Here is an 18,296-nt window from a genome sequence, read left to right as displayed (position 1 = left end):
AATTTTCAATTCGATTTTTCTAGAAAACAGTGTGTCCTACCGACTTAAGTCAAGAGTACCTTTTAGTACTAGCATACCTCAAAATTTAATAATCCAAAGTGAAGAATGCTTAAAACTAAAAGACAAAAAAGTTATGCGATAAAATAACCGTTACCCTACCCAAAACGGACGCCTATGACCGGTACTATAAATTCGCAATGGATGGAATCGATTTATCTCTGGATGATAAATATGTGTACCATTTTTTGTTTTTCTAACTAGAAGCGTTCTGGAGGTATTTAAGAAAAACTAATTACAATGCGCCATTTTCAAACAGCTCTAGTTCCCCTAGGAAGCATTTTCGGACTAGGTAAATTTGGTTAAATTGTCTTAAAATTACCTGAGGAATAGCGTTACCAGGTGTACCGATTTGCGCGGGACGTCCCGATTTTAAGGGGTCTGGAGACGCGTATCGATTTGTACCTGATCGGGACACTAAATGTCCCGATTTTCACCCACGAAAACCAATTTCAGGAGGACTTACAGTGAATTTTATAACTATGTTATAAAAACAATGCACTCAAAAAGCGGAAAAATCGAATGAAAAATATAATTTTAATAAAAAATAAATAATTTACTTAATCTACGATTTTTTGTTTGTAATTTCGTCTGATTATTATTATTATGTAGGATTAAATACAGATTATAGAAACACCTTTTAGTCCAGTAAATGAACTGGAAATACGGCGATACCGTGTAATTTTCAGGATCAATTCCGAATTGCATAAAAATTTGGACGGCTTATGCCGTTGGTTACTTTTACTCGGGAGGTGACAGTCACCCCCTACTTGGGGGGTGAAAAACGGAAAACGGATAAATTGACTAATTTTAAGCAATTTTAGTTCTATAGAATTTTAACTTATTTAATACTTTTCCGAGTTATTTACGATTGAAAATGTTTATTTTTCGACAAAAAATCACGTTTTCAGGCGATTTTCACAAATAACTCAAAAGTAAATATTTGATCGAAAAAAATATTCTTAGCAAAAATGTAGCATAATATAAAAAAATTTAAAAAATTGTGAACTCGTAAAGTCTATAGACCCAGCAAATGCAAAGTTGTAGCTCATGAAAAATACGTTCTTATTCGTCAAATTCCAAATCAAATATTTCAACGTGAAATAACCAAGAAATGAAGCACTTTTCGGGAAACCCCAATTAAAACTTTTTTATTAAAGCTTTATTTTTATGTTTTAAAAAAGTTTCTTGCATCAAAAATAAGAAGGTTATGCTCAAAACCAAGTTGACTCCTTTTTTTTTTGGTAAAAAAATCGTGAAAATCTCACCCTACTTAGCACCCCAAATGAAATTAATCGTTACCGCTTTACAAACAATTTAATTTACTTATGTTTTTTTTCATGATTGAAAGGGTCTGAACGAGTCACTAATCACGAGTGTATGCAAAATATGAACAGCCATATTTGAATCAATTTTGGTCTAACAGGAAAACAAAATGAATCATATCATATTTATAAAAGTAAAACCTACCTACTCTTTACTCCTTGAGATTTTTAGTATCCCTAATACTTTTTAAGTTATTTTGAAAAAAGGGCATTTTCCAATATTTTAGGAAAATTTTTTTTTATTATAAAACCAATTTTTTTCAAAACCAAGCACTCCCAACCGGTAAACCTTACAGATCGTATAAACAATACACATATAAAGTAAATGGTAAAGCGGTAACGTTTAATTTTATTTACGGTGCTAATAGGGGGAGATTTTCACGATTTTCTTTTTACCAAAAAAGGAGCCAACTTTATTTTGAGCGTACTCGCTTAGTTTTAATGCTAGAGACTTTTATATAAAACAAAATTAAAGATTTTTTTAAGCACTTTAAAAAGTTTTTGCTTAATTTTTTGGTTATTTCAAGTTGAAAAATTCGATTTTTAATTTGACGAACAAGAACCTATTTTTGATGAGCTACAACTTTGCGTTTACTGGTTTTATAGACTTTCTGAACAAACAATTTTTTTTGCTTTTTAAGAGCTACATTTTTGCTAAGAATATTTCTTTCGGTAAAATTACTTGAAAAGTATTGACTTAGTTTAAAAATTATATAGAACAAAAGTTTTATATAGTTAGTCAGTTGATCCATTTTACGACTTACTTTAAAAGCGCGTTTTTTTTACCCCCGAGAAGGGGTAACTGTAACTGTCACACCCCAAGTAAAAGCAACCAACGGTACAAGTTCAACTTTGAAGTAGACAGTAAGTAGAACCTAAAACTAGATTTTCATGCAATTCGGAGTTGACTCTGAAAATTACTGTCCAAAACGGTCATTTACTGGGCTATTGTTGTTTATTTGTCCCGATCTACAACCCTAAATCCCGATTTGTTTTTGCTTATGTACCGATTAAAAATAAATCGGACCTGGCAACACTACTGAGGAATCTCCTGTATTCGTTTGTCGGTAGAGTTTCTGGACACCCTGTATATACGACTCAACTTTTTCTATAATATTATTGTCCAGAGTTATATCTAGAGATTCGTTGGTTAGATATTTAGTTTTTGCTTGATTTATTTTTAATCCTATTTCTTTTGATTTGGCATTTAGGTTAAATAGAATTTCCTGCCATTCTTCTCTGTCTTTTGCTATTAGCGTGATATCATCGGCAAATCTCAGATGGTTTAGGTTTTCGTCGTCTATCGTCACTCCTTTATTTGCCCATTCTGAAGTTCGAACATATCTTCTAGACCTAACGTAAATAGTGTGGGTAAGATAGAATCTCCTTGTCTAACCCCCCTTTGCAGTTTTATCTTTTCCGTTTTTCCTTCTGTTTTTATTTGCGATGTTGCATTGTCATATATATACTTAATGATTTTTGAATATCGGTCATCAACTTTATTGTTGCTTAAGGCATTAAGGATTGCCCAAATTTCTATTGAGTCAAATGCCTTCTCGTAATCTACCAGAGCTATCCAGAGTTTTATGTTGTATTCGTTTGATTTTTCGATCACTGTTCTTATTACCTGTAAATAGTCTATGGTGTTATAACCTTTTCTGAATCCTGCCTATTCCCGAGGCTGATAACTATCCAGTTTAGTTGGTGTGTAATATACATTGAGGTAATTATGGCAACTGCGCTCTCTCGATGACAATTACAATTGAAAACCTTGGAACCAGAAGGGGACATGCCACCAAACAATACTTTGGAGAAAACATCATTTTAAACTTATTTTCAAATCCTGAAATCCAATTTTTACATTTTTCTCGGAAGTAAGGCCCATAATCGTTTGGAAATATGTTATTAAATACACAATAAAAGTAACACAAATGTTTATGTATGTTTTTGAGTTTTTGAACATTTTTTGAAAAAAATATGAGGCTTATCTCCTTTTGTATAAAAATTTATATTCTAAAAATGAACATAAAATTCAGCAATAAAATAATTCAGTTGTCAATATTTTCAATAGCTGAAAAGGGGTCCAAATGTTCAGTGTCTTCCAGTGGTTCATTATTCTCAGTATCTGGTAGAATCTGTTGGCAATTACCAATTTCTGTCTACACTGTTTTGTGCAACCGCAAGGTGCACCTAATTTTTTTGGTTCTATTTTCTTCTCTTTTGTATTTATATATTCGTGACCTATATTTCTTTTAGTCTTGCGCTTAATTTTTTATGTCGTTGGCTATCCTTGCATCTCCATCTAGAAGGCGCCTTCTTTTCTGGTGTTGGAAAGACACCTGGAGAGATCTATGGGGTATAAACCTATTCATTTTCCTTCAATAAAGTAAGTATTTTACTAAAAAGGGATAAGCCACAAAAAACCTTTAGAACAATACTAATATTTTTAGGTTCGAAAAATATAACATAAGGGGACAAGCCACACATTTAATAAACATACCGTTCCTAAGTTTGTGTTTTAGGAATCGCTGCTACTTGCGCATACTGTATAGTCTTTGACATCTTCGTTTTCATTTAAAAACAAATATTGGTCACTGTGTTCAGAATCAAATTCAGAAACGTCTATTTTCCATTTACATGCATGGGCATGTTCCGGCGCCATGTTGATTACTACTGTAGCTTGTCTCCTTCTGTTGCAATATAAAGTTATGGTGACATAACGGGACTTACTACAGCGGCGCCATCTATGAGAAATCAGCTGAAATTTTCTGTTTGGGACATTAATATGGCCTTAAAGTGTGCGATTTCTACTTTAACTCATTTTTGACGAAATTGTGGCTTGTCCCCTTCTGGTTACAAGGTCTTCAATTGTCAGATTTCAGCTGACACAAATAAACGTCAAAACATTACGATGTAGTAGCTGAATATTTTTGGACTGAGGGAATGGGAAAACTGTCTGTTTAATTTTGACATATTTTTTGACTTGCTATCTTTTGACATATTTTTTGACTTTTGACACTTGCTACCATACAGTCATCACGTGAACAAGTCGAATCAGAGCTCAGATGGTACCTAGAGCGTATTACATAGAATATTTTAAACATCCATGCTTAAGTTCGCATATTTCTTTGACGTTTCCTTGACGGATTACTTTTAAAGGGTTTTTACCCACATATTTTTGTAATATTGCATTTTGGTGGTTAGCATGTTAGATCACGTAAGCACTGATGATGATTGGTCAACCAATCGAAAACTAGTTCTGTGATGTAGCCCTTTTTAGGGATTTTAAATATATACCTTTTATAAAGGATTTTATTCGTTTTTTTGAAATTAGTTTTTGAATAAACAAATATTTTAAAAATTAAAGTAAAATTAATATCTAATTAATCATAATCTTTGTTTTTGATTTATTTGTGGACAGCCTTGCTTCCAAACTCATTCATTCTATTACACAGGTATCATAATAATTGTGCAAGCAGAAACCAAAAACGCAAAGTTAAAAAATGTGTACGATTACGAATATCAGTCAAGACACTATTTTTTTCAATTAAATTCTTGTAGACTAGAGTATTTAACTGTTACTAAAGTAATGATACTAAAAACTCGGAACAACGTATATAGTATGATCCAAAAGATGGCATAACCCAGACATCCAAAGTGAAAGTTATCCTCCTTAACACCAAATTGCTCTATATGGTCCACATAATGTTCAGAAAAAAGTCACACCATTTTGAGCGTCCGGTTTGGGGGGAGATGGGGGAGAAGTCGGTAAATTAGTAGTTTTCTTACGTTTTTCGTCAATATTTCTAAAACTATGCTTTAGAGTAAACAGTGATCTATACAAAATGTTCTACATAAAATTTAAAACAAAAAAGGTCCGATACATAATTGTTATAAAATCAACGGTTCCAGAGTTACGGAGGGTGAAAAGTGGAGGTTTTCGATACTTTTTATATTTTTTTGGGCAATTGATGATGATTTTGGGTGGCGAGGTTGACGGTTCTTCGAGGGCTTATCACTACCATACCATCGGCCACTGAAATAGCAATTTTTATTTACAAAACACAATCATGTTAAAGAAAATTTCTTTCATCAGTAATAATATTATAAATTGTCTAAAAAATATAAAAAGTATCGAAAGCCTCACCACCCGTAACTCTGGAACCGTTAATTTTATAACAAATATGTATAGGACCTTTTTTTTTTAATTTTACGTAGAACATTGTTTACGCTAAAGCATAGTTTTAGAAATATTAACGAAAAACGTAAAAAGCTACTAATTTACCGAAATCTCCCCCATATCCCCCCAAAACAGACGCTCAAAACCGTGTAACTTTTTACTGAACAATATGTGGACCATATAGAACAATTTGGTGTTGAAGAAAAAAATTTTACTTTGAATGTTTGGTTAGGCCTTTCTTTGGACAATTATACTATACTACCTCCGTAACTTTGGAACCATTCATTTTAGAAGGATTATGCATAGAACCTTTTTTATTTCAATTTTAATGTAGAACATTTTTGTATGGAAGGTTGTTCATGCTAAACCGCATAGTTTTAGAAATATTGACGAAAAACGTAAAAAACTACGAATTTAGCGATTTCTCCCCCCTCTCCCCCCAAACCCGACGCTCAAAATGGTGTGACTTTTTTCTGAATATTATGTGGACCATATAGAAGAATTTGGTGTTGAAGGATAACTTTCACTTTGGATGTCTGGGTTTGGGTCTAGTTATACCATACTAATAGTTTTCTAATTGACAATTGTAATTATCGTCATCGAGAGGGCGCAGTTGCAACACTTACCTCAATGTATATTACCGATGTCCAACTAAAAGATTTACGTACTGTATAACCAAGAACCTTTCTAATTTCACTCTATATTGGTGTAAGCTAATGGATTTGAATATATTGGTATTTTTTTTATAGACATACATGTGGAAATTTCTCTCTCATCGTCTCATTCGGAATCGGAGGAAGGAGAAACTGAAAAAGCATACGTCGAATATTATAAAGCACATAAAGATTCAGCGTCGTTGAACGATCTTCGGAAAATCTGCCACTCTTTACAATGTTTTGTAATGAATGAGTCTACAGATAAAAATAGAACGGGCATGACGAGAGAGAAGGGCTGGTGCACGGATCCAAAAGTTCTTTACGCAGCTCTAATACAACAAAAGGAACGAGCATTGTTTAGGTAAGTAATCATCCATATTTATTTTGATATTTTAATTTTTTAAAGTGGCATTTGCAGATATAGTACACTTAATGAATTCAACACCGAGCTATTTTCCTGGATAATAGCTATCATCTTAGCCAGATGCAGATAAACAATGTACATAAAAACATTTTCTTGAGCATAATTTATGTTTATTTTTTAGGTTAGAAAGTTTAGAACAACTGTTGTTCCACTTGGCAAGCAGAGAGATGTCCTTAACTGTGATAAACTGTATACAGCAGCAACTTCTGGAAGGCTCTTTTGGTTTTTGTAATATAAAGAGTGATGACTCTTGTACCCAATTACATCACTATTTGGAAGGAATTCAATCCGCTCCTCTAGATGTTCAAGAAAAGATTAGAACGGCTGTACACGGTATATATCACTATTTGACACTCTCACTGAAACGACAGGTATTGAGCCATTCGGAAAATAAACATTTCTTGCTTACTACGATTTTTTCTTTAAGTGCCAGGTAATTGAAATATAGTATTACTGTTTTTGTTTCCAATTTATTTTTTTACAGTATTGATATTTTTTATTTGTGTTTGAGTGTGAATATAAAAAGAATAGGGGAATATGTCGGTTAGGTGGCTCAACAGGTGGTCTCACTTTGTTGTATGTTTAGTGGGTGGTTGATGAGAGCTAATGAATCTGCTTTGAATTGAAAATTCGCGAATAAATCTGATCGAACAATGTCAGAGGTATAGAGTCTCGCCGCTTGATGACATTCATTAATTGATCCCTATCGTTAAGTTATTTGTTAAAGAGAACTTTGCTCCATTTACTATAGAAGTTTGCCAATTGTTAATTTAGAGAGGCCGTGAATGATTTTGGTGAAATATTGCCTTATTGTTTTACTCCTTGAACTAAGCTGAATTTTTCTGTTTTTGTAGTTGTATACTTGGTGTAGCGTTCTTATAATTGCTTCTGATTAGTGACATAGTGACGTATACCTGTAAACACTAAAAAATACAATATAGAAGAAAACAAAAGCATGAAAGCATTGAGGAAAATAATCGAAAATGGCAAAAAGGAAATCTTATAAATTAAAGACAAAAATGGAAATATAATCTCAGATAGACTAGCATATTACATACAGTGGACAGTTTCTACGAAACATTATATCAGTCAAATTATTCCTGAGCTCATCGGAAAGCCAATACAAAAGGTATAGAATGTAGGATCGGATGAAATACTTACCAGATATAAATATCAAGGTAGGAAGCTATTTTCTTGTGGCATTTTTATAATCAAGTATATTCAAATGGGAAATAAGCCACAATTTTACCTAAAAATGATTTTATTAACGTTTCGACGCCCAAGTCGGGTGTCGTTGTCAAAATACAAAATAATACTAAATAAATAAAATGTTGTTGCTTAGTAAAAAATTCTTCTAATAATTTATTTAATCTGACTCATTTATATCGGCAATTCAGACACGTATTATACATTTTAAAGTAGACGACTTTAAAATGATATTGCCAATATTGATGAGTTGCGTTCCTGGGACGACTTTACTAAAAGATAGTTCATTCGATTACATGAAATCAATCCCAACTCAAGAATATCCGCCACAAAAAATCATAGCATGTGATCTGTCTTTAAAAAGACAACCAAATGCAACGGTGGCACTGAAATTCTCGCGTTAGAGATTCCATAGTAAATCACGAGGGAAAACCAGGAAAAACCTCGTGATACTATCCCGACATCGTAAGTATTTGGGTTTACATTTAGTTTACTTTCAAAACTAATACCAAATTCTGACTTGATATTTTAAATTTTAAATAATACTAAAATACTAAATATGTACTAACTCGATATGTTACTGATTTACTAATTGTGGTATTTTCTTTCTATTGACTTCCTCCTTTAATATGGGTAACCACATCCTACTGCATTCTACCGAGGAATTTGCGACACAATTGGTTTCATTTAGCATAATTAGAGCCGCTTCTTTGATTTTTCTCTTTTTACTATCTGCTTCTTTTAGGAAAATATCAATACTATATGTAAAAGGACTATCCGAGAAACTTAAAACAATAGGAAATAAATTCAACATATCAACAACATTCAAAACAACAAACACATTGAGATCTATTCTATCTAAAACTAAACCTAACAGTGAACAAGAAAGAACAAAGAATTGTATTTATAAAATACCTTGTGAATGCGAACAATTTTATATAGGTGAAACGTTAAGACCATTAGACGTTAGAGTAAATGAACATCAGTCTTATATAAAAAATAGAGAATTTGATAGATCTCAAATATGTCAACACGCATGGAATAATGAACATAGAGTTCAGTGGAGAGATTCAAGTATAGTCCTAAAAGAAGCAGATAGTAAAAAGAGAAAAATCAAAGAAGCGGCTCTAATTATGCTAAATGAAACCAATTGTGTCGCAAATTCCTCGGTAGAATGCAGTAGGATGTGGTTACCCATATTAAAGGAGGAAGTCAATAGAAAGAAAATACCACAATTAGTAAATCAGTAACATATCGAGTTAGTACATATTTAGTATTTAGTATTATTTAAAATTTAAAATATCAAGTCAGAATTTGGTATTAGTTTTGAAAGTAAACTAAATGTAAACCCAAATACTTACGATGTCGGGATAGTATCACGAGGTTTTTCCTGGTTTTCCCTCGTGATTTACTATGGAATCTCTAACGCGAGAATTTCAGTGCCACCGTTGCATTTGGTTGTCTTTTTAAAGACAGATCACATGCTATGATTTTTTGTGGCGGATATTCTTGAGTTGGGATTGATTTCATGTAATCGAATGAACTATCTTTTAGTAAAGTCGTCCCAGGAACGCAACTCATCAATATTGGCAATATCATTTTAAAGTCGTCTACTTTAAAATGTATAATACGTGTCTGAATTGCCGATATAAATGAGTCAGATTAAATAAATTATTAGAAGAATTTTTTACTAAGCAACAACATTTTATTTATTTAGTATTATTTTGTATTTTGACAACGACACCCGACTTGGGCGTCGAAACGTTAATAAAATCATTTTTAGGTAAAATTGTGGCTTATTTCCCATTTGAATATACTTGATCAAGGTAGGAAATTCAACATGCTCTCAGAAATATCAAAAATAATAGAGCTCCTGGGAAAAAATGGTGTAGTCTTTGAGATAATTAAACTAGCAGGCCCACTTTTGATGTCACGAATCCAAACACTTTTTAATATATGTATGTCTGCATTACGAAAACATTCCAAATAAATGGAAAAGATTCAGTTACAATCCTTCTTCATAAAAAAAGATAAATTAGATCTTGAAAACTATAGGCCCACTAACTTGCTAAGCCACTCATACAAGCTGTTTACTAGAATACTGGAAAACATATTTGAAGTAAAACTCGATTTTTACGAAGCAGAGGTAAAACAGCAGGGCTTCGGTCAGACCACGGAATAAATCACCATCTGTAGGGTCTTGAAACTCTAGTTTAAAAGTCTATAGAATATAGTAGACCCCTGGTTCTTATTTTTGGTGACTTCCACAAAGCATTTGACACTGAGGAAACAATCGCTATCTTATAAGTACTATCAGAATACAGAATACACCACAGCTATGCGAATATTGGCGGTGGGGTGCGACAGGCAGATACTTTGTTGCCAAAACTATTTGTAACGGTCATGGAGTCTTTAAGTGACTAGAGTGGGACTCAAAGGTTATTAACATCGATGGCAGGAAACTATGTAAATCATCTCCGATATGCTGATGATATTGTTCTCATAACAGATGACTTAGGAGAAACCAGAGTTATGCTATAACTACAGCAAATAACACAGGGAGTAGGTCTAAAGACAAACTATAGGAAAAAAAGTGATGAGGGATCTCTTCCCATTGAGCTAATAAAAATAGAAAAACCGCTCATAAAAGATTTGGAAGGACATACATTTGAACCACGAAATAAGATTAACGTGAGACAACCAAACATGTGAGCAGAAGAAACAGAAACAGAAGAGTAAGTTTAGTCAGTGCGATTTACCAGTCTTCACATTGCAGAAACCTTAACTCTTACAGAAACATCAGCGGAAAAATTGAGGACACAACGTAAAATGGGGAGGTCAAGGCTTGAAATAAGCTTAAGAAATACATTGAGAAACGAGGAACCGGAGTATGGTAGTTGGGGTAGTTAGCACCGATGATGGGGTTGATTAAGTTGAACACTACTTACCAGACATATATTTATTTGCCAGCACTAAATATGTCAGTAACGAGTTGGTGGACAAAGTCTACATTCTAACTACATTGATGTCTAAATAATGAATGATGAACGATCTCTGCTTTACTTTCTCTGTATCTATAGATAAATCGTAATTGTTTTGTTATGATTTCATACCTGAACGTGACCATGAAATACTAATAGTACATAATTGCTGACTCTGTTGTTTTTCAAAACGAGTGGGCTACATTGCAGAAGTAATGTCACCTAATTTACGAAATCAAAATAATGCATGTAAATAATATTTGTTTGAGATTTTTTAAAAATGAAATCGATATGGATTACTCTTATTTTTTGAATGCTAATATAAATCCTGTACAGGAGTGAAAGACATTATCGAACGCATTACAAGGCAATTATAGAGATGGGTGAAACATGTTGCACAAATAAGACGATAGGTGGATAAAAAAATTGCTTGAACTGATACCGCGGGCAGTCAAGCTAAACCGGGCATAATCCCCAACGCAGTGGAGCGACGGCCTCAGAATTGTGACCAATTGGGTAGCAGAGGCGCAGAACACAAATAGATGGAAATATCTGCCATAATGGACAAATTAGGTCTTATTGATAATGAGGATGACCTGTAATCTATTCAGCGTTGTTTTAGTGTTTTCAGTACTGTTTCAAATTCTACAGAATCAAAAGCCTTCTCGTAATAGATAAATGCAAGGACCAGTGGTATGTTCTACTCGCTGCATTTTTCAATTAAAATTGTGCGGGACCCAAATGCTCATTTATGTGATATTTTCGATAAGAGTTTCATAAATAGTTTGTACCGGGTGTCCCAATAAGAATGGCTCTCGGCCATATCTCAGGAACCGTTTATACCCTCAGGAACCCAACAGCTTTGAGAAAAAAATATTTATAACAAAAGTTGCCTCGGGAAAAACCTGGAAATTATTTTCATAATTCTAGGGCCAACGCTAGAGGGCGTAATTAAATATCAAAAATTAAAAAATCAAAATTTTACAACATTTACCTAGTGAAAGGGCACTGGAAATCTAATCATCGTATCCTTCATAAAATTCTGCGCATATTTGATTTCACAAGTTTAAGTCTACCTTTGCAAATAAGAGGTGGGGTGAGTAGGAACCTTCTTATGAAAAAATGGCTGTAAGTCCGGTTCTTCTGCGTCAATGTAATAGTCTTATTTTCGAAATAGCCTAATAAGTAATATGCCAGCTAGTAGGCGTTATTTAATTATTTTTGGAAGTCTAGTTTTCTTTGGAGAATATTAAATACAAGTATGCATTTTTAATCTTGTATTACAAAATTAGACCAAATTAGCAACATAATACCGAAAACCGCATGTCGATACCTTTTTTCTATCTCGAGATATCTTAAGAAATGTGTAAATTTTAAACAACTGTTAATGTCACCGGTAAACGAAGAAGGAAAACTAGTGTGCTATGGAAAAAACAAAGAAACATTTTCCAGATGTAAACGTATATAATTAATGAAAACAACAATAAGAGAAACAACACTATAAAATATAACAAAGAAATAAAAGCAAATACTTACTTAGTGACGACCTAAATGTTCAAATTGTTGCCCATCATTTTCGATGCAAGCATTTACTCTTTCATGAGTAGATTGAACAGCAGTCTCAATTTCTGCTTTCGCTATGCTTTGAATGGCGGTTCGTATTTTCTAGATCATGCTTTCTCGAGTAGTGGGCCTAGCCAGAGAACAAGGACCACAGAGAAACGACACAACCGCACTAAAAACGTGTACCGTTTTTGAAGACGCATGCGCGAACCTGGTTGCTTAAGTATCACCAACATGCTAATTCTATCCCTCCTGGTTGTTTTACGATAGTCCGTAGGCGTGTATGGTAAATACTCGACTTAAAAAGTTTGTTTGTGCATTTATATAATTATAATAGTTAAAATGTTTGGTTACATTATATGTGTTTCACGGATGTTCATCTGCGACAGGACGATGTCCTAAGAATAATAACAGGTAATTGTTATTGCTTTGTAATTTTTACATAAGTATTAGTTATTACGTATCTAATAGTCTTAATTTGACTTGATTAAATATTATTGATAATAAATCATGACGAAAGTGATTCATTTTCTTGAATTTAATTACCCCTACGTAATGCATAAAAAACTAAACTTCGCTCTGCCAAGCAAGGGATATTTCAAATTAAAAATATTAAATTTGGTGTCAGACACAAGTCTACGAAGGGTCAGCCAGGTCAAAAATTCAACAGATGTTTTCCGTGTGTTATCGCACTCCAAGATATCCTATTTTTACGAAATAAAAATATATAAAGAGTTCTATACACGAGAATTTCTGATTTAAACGACAAAAACAAAATACGATTCAAACAAAAATTGTTGGAAACATAATTGGGCCGATAATTGACAAAAACTTCAAATTATAGCAGAACAAGACTTCAAAATTGCAAAAACACGGTTGCAAATAAACAAACTTACGTTCAATTATGAAAAAACTAAATACTTATCTACCTTTTGCAGTGCAGTATACAAAAATTGTCTGCCAACTTTTAATTATTTAAATATAAATAACAAAGGTTACCTATATATATATGGATCGGAGTATACATCGGAATCGTATTGTAGTGTTGTTTTCTCAATAGTTTGTTTTTTGAATGTACCTGATATCTTTAGAAACAAAGAAAGTAGACGGTTTTGTAGTTTAACATGTTTTTTGTGGATGCAAAGGTACAAAGGTGAATACATCGATATTATATTGTAGTCTTGTGTTTTATTTCACAGCGTGTTATGATTTCCGTTTTTTGCGTTATTTTTTCGGGTATTAGCGCACTCATCACCGTATATTATAGTATAGCTTTCCGTGCGTGACAAGCTTTAGGTTCTTGACGTTCGGCAATATTTGTACTGCTTAGAGCCAATTTAAAATATTTACAGAGATAAAATTCCGCTTAAAGAAATATTGTCAAATTATGAAACATGAAGAGAATTAAATGTAAAATGTCTTCGTACTTTTGCTCCAAAGATGTATCAGAGAAGGTATAGGTTTCCAAGATAATAACAATATTGACATTCGATTTCAACATAAAGTTTTTTGTTATCGATCACGAACATTTGTCACCCAAAGAGAATTGGAACCTTCAGAGTTTGTGACATTTCCGTGGAAGTTACAATGGCTGTGTTATTTTTCGATAACCCATATTAAAAAATATAATTTATTAGGAAATACCCCGACGAAAAAATTAGGTATATCTTGTATCAGCCCAAGCCAAAAACAATCAGTGAATGTCACACCTACCGTAGGAAATAGGTATATTTTATTATTGGTTTTCAATGCCAAAATCAGGATAAACAAAAAGGTATTTTCATTTATGGTTCCAATCAATATGATTTTCACCATTACTTTGCATTGTGCGATATATTTGCAACCTTTTGTAAATCAAAAATGATTCCATTATTATAAAGAATGCCAACAAAAGTCGGCCCTGCACGCAACTTTTGTTTTCGGTGCAATATTTTATATTTATTGAAAGTCAACATAAATGCTTAATTTTATTTACGAATTTATATTGTGTGACATGCCCACTGACTATTGGTACGCTGGTTGTTCAGGTTGCTTTGAAGGTCATTGGCGGCGTGCTCACGAAGGATCAAAGGCGTGTCGCTTCTCTGTGGTCCTTGTTCTCTGGCCTAGCGTCAAATACAAGTAGTCCAGAAAGCCACTGCGCATGCGCTAGGAAAAATATTCTAATTCGGATTTTTTGCACAATCTTACTCAAAAAGGACCCCTTTTAACAAATTTGCATGTTGCCAGGACCAAAAGTTGGTCAAAAATTGTTTAAACGTTTTTTTTTGTTTTTCTCCTAAAATTATTTTTTTTTGCATGGAACAAAATTTTTTTAGGTTTTTTGGATCATTCCAGACAGAAAAGGTCTTTAATGACTTTTCTCTAAAGTTGATAGTTTTTGACATATAAGCGATTAAAAATTGAAAAATTGCCAAATCGGCCATTTTTAACCCTCAAAAACTATGTGAAAAACTGAAAATTTGAATGTTGCCAAGGTAAGTAGTTATTCTTTATACATCGATTGATGAAATGCCGAAGAGTTTTTTGCAATAAAATATTCAAAACCCCTTTGCTTTGTAATTGCTAATCAGGCGTGCGCGACACTATTTTCCACCGTTGCATGTGTATACAGTATGGTGCAAATGAAAGAAATAAAGTAGTTATTTCGTAAACCGGCGACTTTAAGGAAAAATCCCGAAAAAGGTCGATTTTTATTTTTAAATTATGATATTGTGGCATATATGGTATACTAGTGACGTCATCCATCTGGGCGTGATGACGTTATCGATGATTTTTTTAAATGAGAATAGAGGTCGTGTGCTAGCCATTTGAAAGGTTCTTCAATTCTCTATTCAGTAATATAAACATTTACATAATTATTTATACAGGGTGTCCAATAATTTAATTTTTTGTCAATTTGTCAAATAATTTAATTTAATAAAATTTTTTTGGACACCCTGTATAAGTAATTATGTGAATGTTTATATTACTGAATAAAGAATTGAAAAACCTTTTAAATGAGCTGTCACATGACCCCTATTCTCATTTAAAAAAATCATCGATTACGTCATCACACCCAGATGGATGACGTCACTAGTATACCATATATGCCACAATATCATAATTTAAAAATAAAAATCTACCTTTTTCGGGATTTTTCGTTAAAGTCGCCGGTTTACGAAATAACTAATTTATTTCTTGTATTTGCACCATACTGTATACACATGCAACGGTGGAAAATAGTGTCGCGCACGCCTGATTAGCAATTAAAAAACAAAGGGGTTTTGAATATTTTATTGCAAAAAACTCTTCGGCATTTCATCAATCGATGTTTAAAGAATATCTACTTACCTTGGCAACATTCAAATTTTTAGTTTTTCACATAGTTTTTGAGGGTTAAAAATGGCCGATTTGGCAATTTTTCAATTTTTAATCGCTTATATGTCAAAAACTATCAACTTTAGAGAAAAGTCACTAAAGATCTTTTCTGTTTAGAAAAAAAAACGTTTAAAAACTTTTTGACACAACTTTTGGTCCTGGCAACATGCAAATTTGTTAAAAGGGGTCCTTTTTAAGTAAGATTGTGCAAAAAATCCGAATTAGAATATTTTTCCTAGCGGATGCGCAGTGGCTTTCTGGACTAAAGGTCTTCAATCCGTCCCGATAAATAAAAGTCTAAAACAGTTAAATATGTTGCTATTCAATCTACTCTTAAATGCTTGCATCGAAAACGATGGGCACCAATTTGAACATTTAGGCAGTCAGTAAGTACTAAGTAAGTAGTTGTTTTTATTTCATTGTTATATTTATAGTGTTGTTTGTCTTATTGTTATTTTAATTAATTATATACGTTTACATCTGGAAAATGTTTATTTGTTTTTTCCATAGCACACTACTTTTCCTTAACCTCGTTTACCAGTGACAGTAACATTTGTTTAATATTTACATATTTCTTAAAATACCTCGAGATAGAAAAAAGGTATCGACATGCGGTTTTCGGTATTTTGTTGCTAATTTGGTCCAATTTTGTAATACAGGATTAAAAATTCATACTTGGATTTAATATTTTCCAAAGAAAACTAGATTTCTGAAAATAATTAAATAACACCTACTAGCTTGTATATTACTTATTAGGCTATTTCGAAAATAAGATACTTACATTGACGAAAAAGAGCTGTTTTCAACAAGACCAAGTATGCAAAATTCGATTTAGCAGAACCGGACTTACAGCCATTTTATTATAAGAAGGTTCCCACTCACCCCCACCTCTTATTTGCAAAGGTAGACTTAAACTTTTGAAATCAAATATGCGCAGAATTTTATGAAGAATACAATTATGTGATTTCCAGTGCCCTTTCATTAGGCAAATTTTGTAAAATTTTGATTTTTTAATTTTTGATATTCAATTACGCCCTCTAGCGGTGGACCTACAATTATGAAAATAATTTCCAGGCTTTTCCTGAGGCAACTTTTGTTATAAATATTTTTTTCTCAAAGCTGTACTATAAACCGTTCCAGAGATATGGCCGATGGCCATTCTTATTGGGACACCCGGTAGGTACATATGTGTCAAGAGGCTGATGGGTATATAATTTTCTAATTTAGTAATGTCACTTATTTTGTGTACCAGATTTCCTCTCCTGTTGTTATTGCCTCAATAAAGACTCCATTATCACCAAGCGATAGATGGTTCTTCATTTTCTACTGATGGTTATTGTTATATTAGCTCAATAACACAGACTTTTAACACAACTAAATTTTAATTAAAATTACACTTTCATACTTTTTGCGTCTGCTGCTGACGTGTCACTTTTCTCTAATTAGAACATTGCGATAAATCTGAGATATTTGTTATAGTCTATAAGACTATTACAAAACATCCGACAAACAACGGAATGATATATTTTTCAGGAAATAATGACCCACACCACCGATATGGAGTAGCAATTGTTGTATCAAAAAAAATGATGCAGTCTGTTATTAACTTTACACCAGTGTCTGATAGAGTAATATTCCTTCAACTTCATACAAAAACTGTAAATCTTAATATCATACAGGTCTATGCTCCTACTGCAGAAAAATCAGATGAAGAGGTTGAGGAATTCTATGAACAAATTAACCATGTTCTAAAATCTATAAAGCCAAGAGACGTCACAATTATCCTTGGTGATTTTAATTCCAAAATTGGGGAAGGAAAAAGCGGCAAATATGTAGGAAATTGTGGTCTCGGGTTAAGGAACGAGAGAGGAGACCGAATGTTACAGTTCTGCCAAGAAAACGATATGATTATTTCAAACACATTTTTTAAACTCCCCAAAAGAAGGCTTTATACGTGGACATCACCTCAACATAACGCACAGAAAATAGTTAGGAATCAAATAGACTTTGTGTTGATAAATGAAAGATACAAAAACGGCATAAAATCGGTTAAGGCATACCCAGGCGCAGATGTTTCCTCGGACCACAATCCCTTGATAGCGCGTGTAAGCATTAAACTTAAGAAACCTTCACAAAGGGTAAAACCAGATTACATAGATACCAGCCGCTTACAGAACTCAAAAATCAAAGAAGAATTAAAGCAACAGATAAATGGTAACCTAAGAATGTTGTCTACAAAGGAACCAAACACGCACGTGGAAAACAAGTGGCAAGACTTAAAAGAAGCCCTAATAAAACCCGCTCAGAATATCCTTAGCAGAGGAAATACGACAAAAAGACAAGAATGAATGACAGAGAAAATTTTAAGTCTCATGGAGGAACGAAGACAGTTTAAGGGAAAATGCAAACAAAAATACAACGAGATACACAAGCAAATTAGAGATGAAATAAGGTCAGCGAAAGAAAACTTTTACAAAAGAAAATGTGAAGAAATTGAAGAACTGCAATTAAAACATGATACGTTTAACCTACTAAGGGCCGGTT

At 33.0% G+C, this 18,296-nt stretch overlaps 1 protein-coding gene across 3 annotated transcripts in view; it reads left to right on the top strand.

Annotated features, from left to right (window-relative positions):
- Positions 1 to 18,296, top strand: part of LOC114328931 (probable E3 ubiquitin-protein ligase HERC1) — a 240,144-nt gene that overhangs the window by 75,126 nt on the left and 146,722 nt on the right. For all 3 annotated transcript variants that reach the window (XM_050659505.1, XM_050659504.1, XM_050659503.1), the window contains exons 10-11: positions 6,312 to 6,579; positions 6,764 to 7,075. In XM_050659505.1, coding sequence (XP_050515462.1) covers positions 6,312 to 6,579; positions 6,764 to 7,075 — 580 coding nt within the window. The remainder of the gene's footprint in view (positions 1 to 6,311; positions 6,580 to 6,763; positions 7,076 to 18,296) is intronic.

Source organism: Diabrotica virgifera, chromosome 8 (assembly GCF_917563875.1).
Source record: "Diabrotica virgifera virgifera chromosome 8, PGI_DIABVI_V3a".
NCBI lineage: Eukaryota > Metazoa > Arthropoda > Insecta > Coleoptera > Chrysomelidae > Diabrotica > Diabrotica virgifera.
This window is presented reverse-complemented; position numbering and strand designations above follow the sequence as displayed.